This window comes from Psammomys obesus, unplaced genomic scaffold (genome assembly GCF_907164565.1).
Source record: "Psammomys obesus unplaced genomic scaffold, mPsaObe1.curated_primary_1811, whole genome shotgun sequence".
NCBI classification, from domain to species: Eukaryota; Metazoa; Chordata; class Mammalia; order Rodentia; family Muridae; genus Psammomys; species Psammomys obesus.
Window position 1 is genome coordinate 10,710,332 of NW_026588752.1, and position 17,553 is coordinate 10,727,884.

The 17,553-nt window shown below is 40.5% G+C and overlaps 1 protein-coding gene across 1 annotated transcript in view; it reads right to left on the reverse strand.

The window, feature by feature from the left end:
• Ranbp17 (RAN binding protein 17) overlaps window positions 1–14,450 on the reverse strand; it is a 316,352-nt gene extending 301,902 nt beyond the window's left edge. Inside the window, exons 1-3 of the mRNA XM_055604851.1 lie at window positions 14,412–14,450; window positions 6,850–6,996; window positions 4,871–4,961 (exon numbers count right to left, since the gene is read on the reverse strand). Of these exons, the coding sequence (XP_055460826.1) occupies window positions 4,871–4,961; window positions 6,850–6,996; window positions 14,412–14,429 (256 nt within the window). The 5' untranslated portion in view covers window positions 14,430–14,450. The remainder of the gene's footprint in view (window positions 1–4,870; window positions 4,962–6,849; window positions 6,997–14,411) is intronic.
• Window positions 14,451–17,553: the final 3,103 nt, after the last annotated feature.

Here is a 17,553-nt window from a genome sequence, read left to right on the forward strand (position 1 = left end):
CTCATGAAGGAAAGACGGGGACAATGACACGCTCTTTGAGAAGTGAGTTGATCTGTGTTCAAAACATGTACTTATTACACAGTAAATTCTGTAACACTTATTGCAAAATGTGAGCTTATCCCACTATATTTTGATAAATCTTGGGGTAATTTAAGTAGAATATGAAAACCATTTTTTATTTGTAGATGTCACATGCAAAAACCTCATAGGTAAATGCAGAAAACTGCAAGCAAATGATCCAAGCTATTAAAGTGCACAGAACTAATAAGAGTAGCACAATGTAACATCGCACAGGAATGCATCTGCCTCAGCTGTCCACGACCCACCGTATTGCATGGTTATGTGTGCACTACATTACCTGTGTTATCCATCTCGCCACCCTTATCTGGAACCATAATTTTCCATCCTCTCTTCACAGTACCTCACCAACTGCAACTTTAACGATTCTTACAAACTTCACACCTTTTCAAGACGAAAGTGCCACATCTGCTATAATGTACAGATGTTTCTAAATCACTTTATCTGTGCAATTCTACCAAAAATGTCTTAGAATTCTACCCTTGTTTCCATAATCTCCTTCCTCTCGTAAGGCCTGTGCAGCATTGTATAGCAAGTCACTTTTAGGAATACATATATCAGATTACAATAACTAAATAAATAAATGCTTACTGTGAGGCTAAAAGACTATAACCATTATTAAAAACCTGATCTTAGTTAAATGACACAAAGATGCGCAGCATAAAGTATTGATAATTTGGCACACACAGTATTTCTTTACGCATGAAAAGTAAAGCAATGCTTATAAAAAGTTAGCATGGCAAAATCACTTGCAAGCTACCCAACTAAAAATGCTTCAGTGGAAACAACCCCAAACCCAAGAACACCTTAAGAAATGAGTGACCATCTTAGGACAGATTTACTGTGTATAAAAACGCAAGAACAAGAAGTACTGAAGCCAGAGAAATGGCTCTGGAGTAAAGCGCTTGCACACATGCACATGCAGAAGGAAAAGGAAAGGGTTAAAGATGAAGGTGGGGACAGTCAGAACCTTATATGCTGGTAAGAGCAGTGCCACTTGGGAAAACAGGGAACTTCTTAAAGGTTTGCACCAACTTGTAACTCAGCATTATAACTTCATTCCAAGGGTTCCACATGGAAAAACAGGGGAAACTGAACCATGAAAACACTCACATGTAAATGTTCCAAGTATAAGTTTGTAGTGACAAAGAAGTGAAACACAAACGGCCAACAAGCTCATCAACTACTAGTAAACAGATGTTTTAAAAAGCCCTATAAGGCTCAGGGGTCTTTTCTGAGACTGATAAGCCAACCAAGGACCATGCATGGAGATAACCTAGAACCCTAAAACCCCTGCACAGATGTAACCCATGGCAGCTCAGTCTCCAAGTGAATTCCATAGTAATGGGAACAGGAACTGTCTCTGACATGAACTCAGTAGCTGGCTCTTTGATCACCTCCCCCTGTGGGAGAAGCAGCCTTATGAGGCCACAGAGGAGCCAGTCCTGATGAGACCTGATATGCTAGGGTCAAATGGAAGGGAAAGAGGACCTCCCCTATCAGTGGACCTGTAGAGGGGCATGGGAGGAGATGAGGAAGGGAGGGTGGGATTAGGAGGGAATGAGAGAGAGGACTACAGCTGGGATAAAAAGTGAATAAACTGTAATTTATTTTAATTTTTTTTAAAAATAAAAAAATAAAAAGTCCTTCAAATTGTAAAAAAATAAAAAATAAAAATAAAAGGCCCTATAAGAAAAAAAGGAATGACATACTGATGCAACACCATTTTGCTTAAGGAAAGGTAGCATGTACATATAAAAAAAAAAAAAAACTACATATACTATGATCTCTTTTCTATGAAACATCTACAAAAAAATCAATCTAGATGCAGAGGGCACACCAGAAGACTGTGACAGAGACAGCCTCTATCTGATATTTCTGGGGTGATGAAAATGTTCTAGAACCAAATTGTGAGAATGGTCATACAACCATGAATTTACTAAAACTAAAGCTTTTTTTTAAAGGCCTGTAACTGGTTATGCAATACTGACCTTTTTGAAAGCGTTTACCTGTATATTTTGATGTAGTGTGTACTACGCTTCGATAAGCTGAAAAGAAGAATGGAAGGAAGGGCCTGACTTACAAAAGCAAGCAAGCCTAAACTACACAGCTGTCTGAAGATGAAAAGGAGAGCATGCTGGTCTAAGGAAACCAGTTAAGAACATGCACTGAGGCAGATATAAGTTGACATGAGAGGAAGATCTTCTGACACAAGACACTGGATAACACTGATGAAGATATAAGGTCACCTGAACAAGGATGGCTCATCAATGACAAGCTCGCAGAAGTTCTTTAGTACTAAGCTAGGAAAATGGTATCTGACTGAAAATCAATACAAGGCCACTGTTAGCTATACTTGTAATATAGAAAATAGTGGGGTGAGCCCAGAATTTGGCAATGGTGGAAATTGAGGAAAACAATGAGGTTCCTAGAAGTGCATCATCTAAGAATGAGAATTTATATTAACCTGAAAAGGCAATGTGGCTGGTCAGGCCATTCTACACATTTTTCATTTTAACACACATGTCTGTTATTACACATGTCCATTAGACATATATCATGACAAAAATTCTGATCTACTGACAGAAACAAGAGTTCTTTACTCAAACTAAAGAATCTAAAAAGAAAACTTGCCTCTGACTACAACCCCTGTCCCCAGCCAGGAGCAGTGAGTGATGCATGCCTGTAATCCCAGCTCTTAGGAGGCAAGAGCCAGGCGATCTCTGTGAGTTCAAGGACAGACTGGTCTACAAAGCAAGTCTAGGACAACCAAGGCTACACAGAGAAACCCAGTCCTGAAAACAAAACAACCCCTGTCTCCAAATTATCTTAATATACAAACCAAAAACATTACAAGAACACAAAGCTAGAAACCAACTATCTTTCTTGAACACAGTTATAAAAATTCTCAACATTTCAGGAGGTTGAAGTCAATGTATAAAGAACTAAAGAGCAGGACAGATAGGATTTATCTTAGATATGAAAAGCTGGCTCAACATATAAAATCATCCACAGCCTACATAATGAAAACCACATGATAATATCAACAGATGTAAGAAAAGCATTTTACAAATATAACACCCATTTATGATAAAAACCTAAGAATAAAAAGGAGCTTTCTCAACTTTATCTAGAATACTACTAGAAAACAACAACTACAAATGATATCACATTTAACAAGGAGAAATTTTAAAAAGCTTCCCATCAAGTTGAAGAACAAAGCAAAAGTACCCTCTCCATGACTTCAGGTTTCATTTATTTCATGTGCCCCTTCTTCTCCAAACCCCCAAAACAGAGCCTTGCTGTATAGCATTAACTCAGAAATTAGCCAAGGCTGGTCTCAATTGCGGGAGCCTCCTATCTCAGACTCCCATGTGCCACCATGTACACCTGCTTATGTCTAGAACAACTTTACTCATAATTTTTTCAAAATTTGGAAGCAATCAAAACATCCTTCACTTAGGTACATTCAGACAATGAAAAATATTATTCATAACTAAAGAGAAATGAGATTATTGAGTCAAGTCATAAAAAGACATGGCTGATTATAAATGAAAGAAGGGAATCTGAGAAAGCTACATACTCTGTTTCTCACTATCTGCTCTTCTAGAAAGGAAAACAGTGGAGGCTGTTCAGAGATCGGGGTTGCAGTAAGGAGAAAAGCAGCAGGGCACAGGATGTGCAGGCTAGCGAAGCTACTTCATACACTACTCTAATAGCAGACACATGCACTGTACCTTGTCCAAACCTAGAGAATATACTCTATTGATGTTGATAGCAGGGGAAAGCTATCCATGAATGGAGGCAGGGACTATAAGAGAACTCTATAGTTTCTGTTCAGTTTTTGCTAAGAACCTAAAAGTTCTCTTAAAAAAAAAAAAAAAAGAATTAAGTCTATTTAAGATATGTCCTGTGTCATGACACTGTTAGAACCACTTTTTAAAATGCAAATCTATCTCTTTTGCTGTCTTAAGTATAGAACTTTCTGCAGACTGAAGGCTGGCAGGAACAATCAGAAAATGAGGTATACTGCATCACTGGATGATTCTGACCACTGAATTTTGATCTTAAAGATTAAAAAACATCAGATATTTTCATTTTTCTAATAAAAAATATAAACTATATTAACTTTGAGTCTGAAGAACAAAAATAACACAATAATCTGTTTCTATTACAAAGAAAAAGTAATCACATATCCTAATTATTAAGTTTGTCATATAAAATGCAAGCTGACATATATATAAAATTGTAAAGTATATTAATCTCAAAACATATATGACTACTCTGACAGTATCAATGTTTTTACTAAAAGTAGTAATCAGCTGTGGGTTTTAAGTGTATCCACACTGATTATGATGTACCAATCTGAGCAACATTGCAGAGCTGGTTTCTTTCTGTGCATTCAGTTACCTATCAATTAAAAGCATTAACTTATGCAGATTTAGCATATTTAAATGACAACTCTATTTCCAGGTTGTGTGATCCTGAGCAAGTCACAGCTCACCATATCAAATTTACTCATTCGTAAAATGAGAATAATTCAGTAATTTATTTGGAGCATAAAATATAATAGTGAAAATCTTAACAAATACCACATATCCAAAATTTATTATTAACAAAATTTTATAATTACATATTGCCTTATCTATTACATCACTGCATGAAAGACTTAACTACCTACCTTAAAAAATAATAAAACTAAATAACAAGCCCAATGAAAGCTCAGCAAACTTAAAAGTATATTTTAGTTTTAAAATACAATTTGTTTAAAAAGAATTAATGAATCACTTACTGATGTCTATCCTCTGCTCAACAGGTAAAGGATTGATTCGGGTAACAAGTTTTGAAAGACATGTTGCTGCAAGGAGCTGAGCATAGGATGTCTGTAAAGAACAGTAATTGTTATTATTATCACAAAAAAAAAAACTATTATAAGAAATTTTTCTAAGCAAAACCAGTATTTTTTTCTAGTTCTCCAAAGTAGATTTATAATGAATAAAATACATACCTGAAATACGCCTATGCAAGAAGAAGAAGAAGAAGAAGAGATGCACTAGACACACAAATGCATACAATCTCTCATAAAAAATTATCATAAAATAATTACTAGATTATTGAAGGAAGTGTATATAACTATCTCAACAGGAGCATGTAAATGGGAAAAATAAATGTGTGTGAACAAGTTCAACTAAAACACTCAACATGGCCTAGCAGTTCTGCTCGATGTGCTCGCTCACTCTTCCACCACATACTGGGGCTCCATTCTTCAGAAGGCTGTGGCCACAAGACTTATGCAATGCCTTTCCCACCACGAGTTCTGTGTTCCTTCAGATTTATGTCTGACAGTACTCCGTGGCCATCAATTTTCATTTTTCCTTAAAGATTTGTGTTTTTAACTTGTGTTTATGCACGTGTGCTCACACGAGCTTGCGTGCACCACAGGTGTGCAGCTGTTCCCTGAGGCCTGAGGATGTCAGATTGTGGGAATGGAGCAGAAGCAGTGGTGAAGCAGTGGTGTGATGCTTTCCTCAAGTGCTCCTAACCACTGACCCATCTCTCCAGCTTCACTACCAGTTTTCTCAACAGTGTGCTCAACCTCTATAAGCCCATGTTCATCTTGCAAAATTCAGTTCATATACTCATTCCACTCCCATACATTTCTTGCCAAAATGGTATTTTTTTCCTCTAGACTACAAGCTGGCAAAAAAAAAGAGAGAGAGAGAGAGAGAGAGAAAGAAAAGAAAGAGAAAGAAAACCCATGAACCAAATTCTATTTTTGCATATCCTGAGCCAAAAATGGCTTTCATGGTTTTAAACAGCTGAAAATGATTTTTTACAAAAAACAATTATTTTGTAACATGTAAAAACATTTGATACAATCTGAGCTTCAGTGTGATAAAGCATTTTGTTTTTGTTTTTTGAGACTGGGTTTCTCTGTGTAGCCCTGACTATCCTTGAACTCACTTTGTAGACCAAGGTGGCCTTGAACTCACACAGATCTGCCTGCCTTTGCCTTGCAAGTGCTGGGATTAAAGGCATACACCACCGTGCCCACCTAAAAAACTTTTTGTTTGTCTTTTCTTTTTTCGGTTTTTCAAGGCAGGTCTCACTGTGTATACCTGGCTGGAGTCGCTTTGTAGACCAGGTTGCCCTGGAACTCTCAAAGATCTGCCTGCCTCTTTGCTGCAGTCTCTGCCATATCATTTCATACTTCTTTATTCATATATGGCTTTCTCACTGCAGGGAACTACTTTAACTCATATACATAGACCAAATCAAGAGTATGGTGTTGGTTATATTACAGCATCGGCTGACTAAATAGCTATGACTGTCTGCAATGAGGTTACAAAGAGCCAGTTAGCATGCATCAGAATAATCCCTTGATCTTCTAGAGTTAACTATGATCTGCCTGCCTATAACACTCCGGGTTTTTTTTGTTATTGTTGTTGTTATTTCTGAAATGTAATTGTTAGGACGAGGGATATAACTTGGCAGTAGAGTTTCCCAAGCATATAAAAGACCCTGGTTCATTCCCCAACACTCTTAAAATAAACATATAAAATGTGACATCAAAGCAGGGCCAAAAAAAACAAGAAACTACTTCATCACATTCCTGTTTCTACTTTGTGGCTGTTTCCTGTTTGTTTCCCTGCCTTTCTAGTTCTTTCCTGCTTAACCTCTCTGACAGAGCAGCTGTGAGTATCACTGCTGACCCACTGCTATTATCACTAACCCTGACCTCTCACGGTTAATCCCTCATCACATACTTACTGTTCCTTGTTCTAATAAAAGTTGACACTTGCTGAGACATTCTGGGCTGTCAATCAGTTCCAAGAGTGCTTTCTCAGCCTCTATTCTTTCTGTGAGATCAGTCCCTACGTAGAGATGAGTACACAGTGCTTCCAATTCAGCCAAATTCTTCAGAGAAAGAAAAAAAGGCATTTGACGTAAGTGAAAAAATAAATATATTAAACACAGAAAACAAGAGATGGAGAAATAATGCTTATCTACACCCTTTCAATACATAGTTATTGAGCAGTAATGACTCACTTAGATACCATGGCAAAAGAAGCACACTTCCTACTTCCCAAATTATTTACTTATAAACTGAGTTATATAATGCAATGTAACTTCATGTAAAGGAAAAGATTCTCTCCTTTACAAAGTTATACCTGAAAGAAGTGACACGTATGCTAAAATGTTAAAAACCAGAGTGCTCAAACCTAAAGGATAAGCCAAATGAACTGACTAGAAGGCAGTGTTGGCAAAGAAATAGCATTGATAAGGGCTTGAAAAAAAAAAGTACTCGGGAGGAGATGAGGGAGAGAGGAAGGGTGGGTAAGATTAGGAGGGAAGGAGGGAGGGGGCTACGGCTGGGATACAAAGTAAATAACCTGTGATTAATATAAAAAATAAAAATTATTATAAAAAAAAGTACGCATTTCAAGGCATTAAACAGTGGCCAGTCAACAGCTAGGAGACAACCAATGAAGAGATGGGATAGCGAGAATGACCACATACGCACTGTCGATAGCTCAATGTACACTGTTTTATTGTTTCCAACCCTACCGCCTATAACAAAGAACTAATGATCATTATGTGTGTGCTGATCTGGGCCTTCTGACCTCATAGTGCTTCAGGTGGATCATATCGTGATTTTTAATCCTACAGTATTTCTGACAGCATTCTAACTAATTAATGTATAGGTTTTTATCTTATGAGCATAAAGACTAACTCATTCTGTCCATAAATAAACACATGGAAACAATTAACTACACAGTGAGTTCAGCTACCCCCTTGGCTTAGAGAATCTTCTTAAAGCCATTTATTATTAAAACAAATTATTTCACTTGGAACTTGAATTACATACTTGACAAAAACATTGGCAGAGATTTCAAAAAACAGGTAGCCAAATGAACATAATGGGATATTCCAAAAGAAATGCCAATTTTGTTCAGTTCTGGCCCGAACTGTCATGAGCAGAGGCTTCATGCTCTCAAATTCACAAGTAGCACTGAAACAAGAGACCTCATCGCTCCATCCTTGTTTCACTTCTCTCTCTTTAGCTCCTTCACATTTCTTACTTCCCTATCTATGCCACAACCCAGTAGCCACGATTTGGAGATTTTCTGCCAAAAGAGCCAAAAAACAAGGCTTCAAATTGATTCATTAAAATAAAGAACCTCACCACGCATGATGGTGAAAACCTGTAATCCGACCATTTGGGAGGAAGCAGGCATGTTGTCCTATGCTCATCACTTCAGTTAGAGTTAAATGAGGCAGAGTTGTATGCCCATAGCACACCTCACATTCACTACTGTCTTAACACTGTAAGTAATTATATCCCCTAAAATATAGCCCCAACTCCTAAGCCTCAGTCTGCGAATATAATCTTCTCTAGAAAGTCTCTTTATAAATCCTTACTTAAAGAATTTGGATAAAGTCATCCTAGATTTGAAGTGGGCCCTAAATCCAACTCTAAACCCAATTACTGGCGCCCTTATAAGAGAGGAAGGACAAGGTGGCACATTTCTATAATCCAGCATTCAGGAGGCTGAGGCAGAAGACTGAGAATGCAAGCCTATCCTGGGTCACATACAAAATTTCTGTCCAAATAAAACAAGTCATTGCTCAGAGGTGGGAGACCTGGTCCCATTTCCTATACAGTAGAACTTTCCCCAACATTGCATGCAAATAAAAATATTGGTATGAAGTAGGACACTCCTTCTGTCGACGCACCAACACACATTGGGACATGTGAGTGCCTGCCTGGGATTCTTTTTTTTGGGGGGGGGGGAGGATGGGGTTTTGTTTTGTTTTGTTTTGAGATAGGGTATCTCTGTGTAGCCTTGGCTGTCCTGCCTGGACTCACTTTGTAGACCAGGCTGGCCTCAAACGCAGAGATCTGCCTGCCTCTGCCTCCCAGGGGCTCGATTAAAGGTTTGCACCACCACTGCCCAGCTGCCTGGGACTCTTACAGCACTATGAAATTTGAGTGTAAGATACAGAGTCCAAAACAGCAAATGTTCTTAAAGATGTTCACTTCCCTAAAATACCATTTGCACCCTTATAGAGCATGGAAGACAGTCATACTTGTAATGGTCATTATCACTACACACTCTCTCTAAAAAAAAACAAAAACAAAACAAAACAGTAATTTTCTGGAAAAAGAAAGGGAGAGAGGGGAACATGTCAGATAAGAGATACAGGGGAGAAGGTCACAGGAAGACAGAGACTGGAAGGCTTTATCTGAAACCAAAAAGTACCAAAGCTTCCCAAACCCATAAGATGGGACAGAGGCCTCCTGAAGAAACCAACCCTATCTGCCCTTTGTTTCAGTCTTCTGACCTTCTGAACTGAGAGCAAATCTGAATTTAAGCCATCCCATCTAGGGCAATTTGTTACAAAAGACCTAGAAAACTAATATTTAAAGACGAAAATATTAATATTAGTCAGGTTGATGTTATCTAATTAAGTAAGTCTATTAAGAAATATTGTAAAAAGGTCTGGACATTATTTGCTTTGCTATATTGATTTAATAAACTTCAAGAAAGGACAGGTATATCTTAGTATTCAGTCAACATTACCAATCACCCTTTTTCTCCCAAAATGTTTCCAATTATTTTAAATTTTATTTATTTTATATGTATGAGTGTTTTCACATTCACTTTCATGTATACTTTTATGTTTACTTGCATGCAAATCTGTGTACCACATTAGTACGCTGCCTCCAGCAGAGGGCATTGGATCCCCTGGAACTGGAGGTACAGATGCTTGTTAGCCATCATGTAGGTGCTAGGAATCAAGCCCAGGTCCTCTAGATGAACAGCAGTGATCTTAACTACTGAGCAATCTCTCCAGTTCCAATGTTTAAAATTAAAATGGCAGAGTTTGAATTTTTATAAAAGATTTGAAGGGAACAACAAATTTTGTTATTGTAATGGTTAAAAAAAAAATTTGGGAGGGCTGCCCTTGGCCATGTCAAGCGGCATGGGATGGGGAAGGCCCCCAGAGGCCCACCACCAGCCATGGCCCACCTGCAGTGGGAGCGACTATGATGTGTAAGTATGTGATGGAGAGATGGGAGAGAAAGAGAAGCAAAGCAGTTTGAGCATTATAAAGAGGTGGAACTGGAGAAGCAAGGATGGAAAGGAATAGCCTGATGTGTATAGCCTGCCCTGCCACCTGAGACAACAGTGAAGTCCTACCCAGCGCTGCGGCTGAGGACCATGATGTCCATGGTTCGTATTATCACTAAAGAGTACGTAGAAGTCCCTGGTATGGACTGTAGCCTGGGACCATGCTGATGTCCAAGGGCTGTGCAGAACTGTCCTTGTCCCTCATTGCCTGTGGAACTCTAGAGAGCTGGCCCTGCACCTCACCTGAGCCGCACAGCACAGCTGACCCTGGTGCTGGGGGTCACTGTCTCCTTGGCTGGGTAAAAGAAATAGCAAAGGAGCAAGGAAGGGGAACAGGAGGCAGCAAAAAAAAAAAAAAAAAAAAAAAAAGATAAGAGCACAGGAAAATGTATGTGAGCAATGGGTATTTTAATATTTTAGTGACAATTTCACAGTTGTACACGTATGCCAGGACTCATCCTTCTGCAGTTTAAACATAGGCATTTTATTATGTACCAATTATAGTTCAACAAAAAGGCTTTTGTTCTCTTCTCCACCCCCAAAAAATAACCAAACTTTCTAACCATCTTTAAAGACAGATAAACTACTTCCCTGTATTTTTCCTGCCTTTTGGAATCAAGCTTCTTGACTGGCAGTAGTATTTTGCCTTCGCTCTGAGGTTACTTGTTTCCTACGTACTGTCCTTCTTTAGGTGAGCATCCCAGAAGCCTTCTTCCCGGGCCTCTTGGAACTAATCCTTCCTTCAACAATGAATCCGAAATTACGTTGGTGCAAAAGGAGTTGCAGGTTTGGATTGTGAATGTTAAATAATTATAACTAGGCTTAAAACACAATTTTATTAATCAAAATATGAGCCATTACAAACCAACATATCTTTGCCAGTAAGAAATAACTTCATTTACTCTTTTAGTATGAAGACCCACTCTTTGGAATTAAACATTCTTAGAAAGCAATTTCCACATCCTGTTGGCAATGGGTTTTTTGTTTGTTTGTTTGTTTGTTTGTTTCCCCCTGTAAAACACTGTCAAGGCACTTGACATAGTAGCTGATTGGCAAGAGGTCAGGTGAACAAAGCAAACCTGGCTAGATGAGGCAAAAGTTCAAAGCTCAATGAATTCAACTACTGAAGCGCTGCTTGCACAGCATGCAGTCCAGTTCTGTCCTGGACAAGTGGGTCCTTCCTGAATGCTGACCAATGGCAGCCGTGGGAAGTGCAGATTTGGATGCATGTCATGGATTTGCTGAGCACACCTCTGAGATACAGAGGTTTAACTAGGATTCAGATGATCATAGGTCAAACTAGTAGCAGACCATCCAACGGTGACCACGATCTTCTTATGGTGCAAGTTTGGCTCTGGGAAGCACTTTAGAACTCCTTAGTTCAACCACTAAACTGGTTATCAGCAGCCGTCATTTTTCGGTTACATGGCACAATTTGATAAAGAAATGATTCATCAAATTAAAAAAAAGAAACAGTTCATCATTGTAAGGAATAAGAGAGACACCAATTCAAAACAGTTTTCTTAAAACTTTTCAATGAGCTCAAGAAGAATCCATTTACTGAGGATTTTGTTTTTGTTTTTTGCCCTTTCAATTTGCTTCAAATGTCAAACGACATTTGAATGAGCTCACACTGAGATCTCTGGCAACTTCTCCTGTAGTTGTAAGAGGATCAGTTTTGATGATTATTTTCCCTGGGTCATTGTCAACTTCTGATGACCTGCCATAATGCTCCTCAACTTCAGGGCTCTCAATTCCTTGCAAACTTTATTGAACTACAGCTGCATTGTATATTAGCAATTCTTGGGCCAGTAACTGCAGAGATCCATTTTTATACAAGAAAATCATGGCTCAGCAGGTGGCTGGTACCTATGTAAAGAGAAGAGAGAACCTACTCCACAAAGTTGTTAATTTAACCTCCACAAGTGCACACACACAGTAGTAAACAAGTAAAATGTTAAAAATTACTCAAATTTGCTTTTTGTCTGTGGAGGATTGTCTTGTGTGGATGTAGCAGTTGTCAGTAAAAGTCTGATTGGCCAATCATCTGGGTAGATGGACAGGAAGTGGAAGACAGGAGTTCCTGGTAGGGGGACAGGAACTCTGGGAAGGGAAGAAAAAAAAAAGCCCTTTCACTAGGAGACTGGGAGGAAGACAGATGTGTTTGTGGACAACGGAAGGATAACTGGCTGGGTGAAGCAGGGTGGACAGGTTAATTTAGGTGAGATGGTTTAGAGTCTGCCCAGCTAAGGCCTAAGTTTTGAAAATTTAAAAGGCCTTGGGTCTTTAGTTTTATACTTTAAAGGCCGCCCTGGGGCTTCGGTTTTTTTCTTTGCTGGGAGAAACAGCCCATCATCTACATTTGTCTTCATCCTTTTTTTTTTTTTCATACTTGGTAATTATGTAGCTGTTATATGTGTATATGTATATATATGTATATACATATATATATATGTAACTGTCCACAGGGCAATGCTGTGAGTGTGGACAAAAGTACTGTAGTTTTTGCACTGTCATTTGATATTAACATGTGGTTATGTTGTAAATCATTTTAATATGCATTTCTTGCTGTATGCTTTTTGATAGTGATATTGCTGTTTATTTTAGATGTATAGTATGGAAAGGATTGAAGGATAAAAGCACACCACAGGCAGTCCACACTCACAGCATTGCCCTGTGGACAGTTACATATATATATATGTATATACATATATACATATATATACATATACACATATAACAGCTACATAATTACCAAGTATGAAAAAAAAAAAACACTGAAGAAATGACTTAACAGCATCACGTAAATTTCTATTTCTGTGAATGATACAGCTAATTTGGGCATCAACATCTAATTTTTTTTAATATTGCTCTTGGATATGAAGGTTTCCAGGACTTGGCAATTACCAGGCATCATCTTTCCAAGTCCAAATAAGTTCCAAAATTCTTCTACACCTTCTAATTTACTCAAGACTTACACCTGTACTATGGACATCGGATTATCTATTTCTGATTCACAGTAAGTTCTCCCTGTGAGCTTCTTCCTGTAAAAATTCCGCACAAGGCATATTTACTAAAGTGGTAATAAATTCCTAATTCTGACCTGGAAACCCTTAAAAACAAAATAAACAAAAAGGTAAGTCAAAAGATGAAGTGCAGGTCTATTTCCTGATTATAAATACCCTTTAGAAGAAGTAAAAAGCAGTAAGCTCGTGGGCCCTGAGGATCCATGTAAATCTACAAGGGGAATGTGACACTCAGATACGCTGTCACCAACAACCTGCCTATCTCTAAAGTCATCTGCCATCCACAACTTCCCCTGAGCTCTTTCTTTTCAAACCAATCTGAGGATCCAAGAACAGGCTTCTGCAAGATGTCAGTCTTCCACAATCCTTTGCTTGGCCCACACAGCAAAGTAGTTCCTTTCCTCTTTACTTGGACATCTACAGTTCCTACAATTCCCGCTAGAGTTCCACGTTCCTGAGAGTAACGAGGCAGGGAGTTTGCTCAGGGGTGTACGTACCATCAGTAGGAACCAAGTAACAAGTGGAGGCTCGACTCCGCACACGGATTGACTGCCACCTTCCTGTGCTCCCGCGATACCCCGTGACTAAGTCTACCACAACAGTTTTCAAGTGTGCAGTAACTACCGCGCGCCCTAAAAGGACAAGCCGATCTGGCCCTGCAGCCCCCGAACGTTCCGCCACCGTAGACATCTACCCAGCGGGGAGGGCTCATTAGCTATCTACGGGACGAGGACCTGAGCCACCGGGAAGCCTCCGCCGCATCCCTCGGGTGCAGCCCCGCGCCCTGCCCCGCGGCTCCGCCAATGAGGCTGCGCGCTCCCGGCCTCACCGCGCCCCGACCCGCCCGCCCGCCTCCGGCCAATGACAGTCCTCCAGCCGCGCTGCCGCGCTCCCGCCGCCCCAGCCTCGGAGCTCAGGCTCCCGGAGGGCGAACACCGACCGCGGGCTGGGCGTGAGGGCCGGGTGGCGGCCCCTCCGCCCCGGCTCCCGGCCGCCGGGACGCCGCTGCAGCCGCACCGACGAGGGCGGACCCGGCGGCCGAGCGCAGCCCGCTCCTCGGCGCCCGCCGCCCCACCGTTCCCCGGCGTGGGGCCGCGCTCGGGGTCGCGGCCTGGGCCCCCCACCGCCCGCTCCCCGGCGCCCCAGGCCCGCAGCCCGGCGCACTGACCTGAAAGTGCAGCGCCATCTTCCCTGAGCGGCGCGGGCCGCGCGGCCCGAGGGCCGAGGGGAGGGGGAGGCGGAGGCGCCGCGCGAGCCCGGCCGCCGCGGGATCCCCACGCTGCTCGCTCCCCGTCCTCGGCGCGCTCCGTTCCAAGCCCGCAGCGGGGCTGGGCGGGGCCGGCGGAGGGGGCGTGTCCTTAGGGCACCCACGCCCAACCGCCGGTGCGCTCCTTTTGCAACCGCTGCCTCCTCAGGGCTGAGCCTCTGACCTCTGACCTTTAACCCACCACCGTGACCCAACTGCCCGCCGTGGCCACAGACGTAGTTTTTGAAGACTGGGTCTCACTATGCATTCCTCCTTGGCCTGAAACTACGTGAGCCAGGCTAGCCTCGAACTCGTGGTCGTCCACTTCTCCTTGCGTCCTGAATACAGGCATGTGCGCACTCTGGCTCCTAAATCGATGGTAGACAAGGGCTGAAGAGACCGCTCAGCAGTGAAGAGCACCCACCCACAGGCTCACAACTGCATGTAGCTCCAGCTTGTGGCGATCCAACTGCTTTTAGCGGGCCCCTGCATCACTTGCAGACATAATAATAAATAAAGCTTAAGTCTACCACAGACCATTTTTGATTCCTGACAGAACTCAGAAACAAATGCGTTATCCATGCTTCCCAAGTCACACATCTTCACAGATGTTTTGGTCCTCTACTACTCATGCTTTGACCACCATATGCAACTGCTGTCCTTAACGCCTGTCCTCCAGTGCCCAACTCCCATCATTTCTTTAATTTTGTTTAAACTTTATTCAGCTCAAATTAAACTGACAGTGTGTATGTGGCATTAAATTGTAAAATTCTGGCTTGCCTGTAACTCCTTGTCTACAGTTTTATGTGAACTTATATACGGTTTTATGTGAACTTATATTTTACACCAAATTTTTCCTTTGGAATAAAGGGTTATTAGAGCAGAGATAGGATCAGAGTCACTAATTTCTAGTGTTCTTCATTTCTCAAGAGTTCAACACTTCCGTTTGAGGGCCTTGTCTTTTGTATTTAAGGGGAATTTTTCCTTAACTATTTCTCACAGTTTAGGTATATTGACAACAAATTGTTAATTTGAAAGCATCTTTATTTCAGCAGTTTTAAAGGTAGTTTTGTTGGGTATAAAATTCCATGTTAGCCTTTTAATTTTTTTTTAAAGCTTTTGACATTTTGAAGATGACCTTCCATTGTCTTCTGGTTGTCATTGTTCCAGTTGAGGAGTCAGCCATCAATCTTGTTTATTGCACCTGTAGATAATAAGCTCTAATACTTGAAGCCTGTTTTATTTTTTTCTTTCTCTTTGCTGTTGACCAGTTTGAGTTTGATTGTCACTAAGCCTATGGGTTATATTCATCTTGATTGAAAGTAACTGTTTCTCATGTGGTCTGACATTTTTTTATCAGCTTTTGAAAAATATTGACCAGTATTTCTTTTAAACACTGTTCTGTTCTCCCTTCCTCCTTTCATTGGGTAACTCCAAGTGCAGGTTTTCCTGAGGTCTCTTCCTGTGCATGTGTGTCTTGGGAGTTAACTGATGATTGGCAGGGACTTTGAAAATAGATTTCGAAGTTCATATCTCTGTACTCTTCTTCTCTCCAGAATTGTGAACCTCAAATACAGAGGCAACCAGGTAGTGGTGGCACATGTCTTTAATCCCAGCACTCGGGAGGCAGAGGCAGGTAGATCTCTGAGTTTGAGGCCAGCCTAGTCTACAGGGTGGGTTCTAGGACAGCCAGGCCTCCACAGAGAAACCCTGTCTCTAAAAAACAAAACAAAAAAATCCCAGAGATATTTGTTCCCCAGCTCCATATCTACTCCTAGTGTTTTGATACTGCTGCTGCCTATTTGTCTCTGTTGCTTCTAGCTGCCACTTAGGAAATACTCAGGGGGAGGCAGGAACAGTGCTTTTATTCTCTCAAGGACTGTGGCCAATTAAGCTCTGTTCTCATTGGTGGTTCCCTAGTGCCTTAAGTAGTTAAATATAGTCTTTTTTACTTGTCTTGTGTAGTATGCATGCGTGTTGATGTGTTATAATTGTTGTTGAATATATACATGTATATACATTTATATTTATTTTATGTATACTTAATATATAAAATAAAATATGCACACAATCTGTCCTAACTTGTCCCATTTCTAATATTGTTTTCAGTGAGAGCTCTACCAAGCCGTATCATCGTTACTAGGCTATTTGCATCTTCCACTCTTGACCGTGGGCTTTCAACTTCCACTCCTGACCTTGGGCTTTCACAGTGTATCCACAGCCCATGAGTCCTCATACCTGCCACTCACCTTCCAAACCTTGACATTTTTAGTATGCTCATCCTTTTCTTTTCAAAAAGACTAATTTAGGGAGCATTCGCGTGCTATGGTATGTGTGTGGAGGTCAGAGGACACCTCTGCAGGAGTCACTTCTCACTATTTTTCCTTTGAAGCAGGCACTCTCTTACAGGTTCTCCTGGGCAGAGTGATGTGAGCTTCCTAGAGAGATTCCTTTTTTAATTTTCATCCTGGTTCCTCAATCTCTTACTCCTATTTCATTAAGTTTCATTTTGATGTCTTAAGATTTGTTTTTTGATGTCCAATTGCAACTATGATTCTCACATTCTAACACTTAGCTTCCATATCCCTGATACCCTTTTTTGTACCACAATATTCTATTATACTTACCTACTTCATTTAACTTTCTTTCTTTCTTTCTTTCTTTCTTTCTTTCTTTCTTTCTTTCTTTTTTTATTTTTGAGACGGGGTTTCTTAGTGTAGCCCTAGAACTTGCTCTGTAGACCAAACTGGCTTCGAACTCAGAGATCCACCTATCTCTAACCCCTGCATGCTGGAATTAAAGGTGTGCACCATCACCTTGCTTGCCTGACTTTTTGATCTCAAACACCTTTTAAAATTATTACTTAAAAGTTGTATTTCTGTCAGCTCCAGTTTTAGTTTTGTTTTGTTTTGTTTTTTTCTCATTTCCAGAAGAGAAATGACATAAATGTAGTTTTGTAAAACAAGCAGCAGAGAAGGCCGGTTATTCTCTGAATTTACTAGGAAACTCTAGAAACAGAATTATTTTTCACCTTTAAGTTTGAGTTACTGCTTAACATTATTGT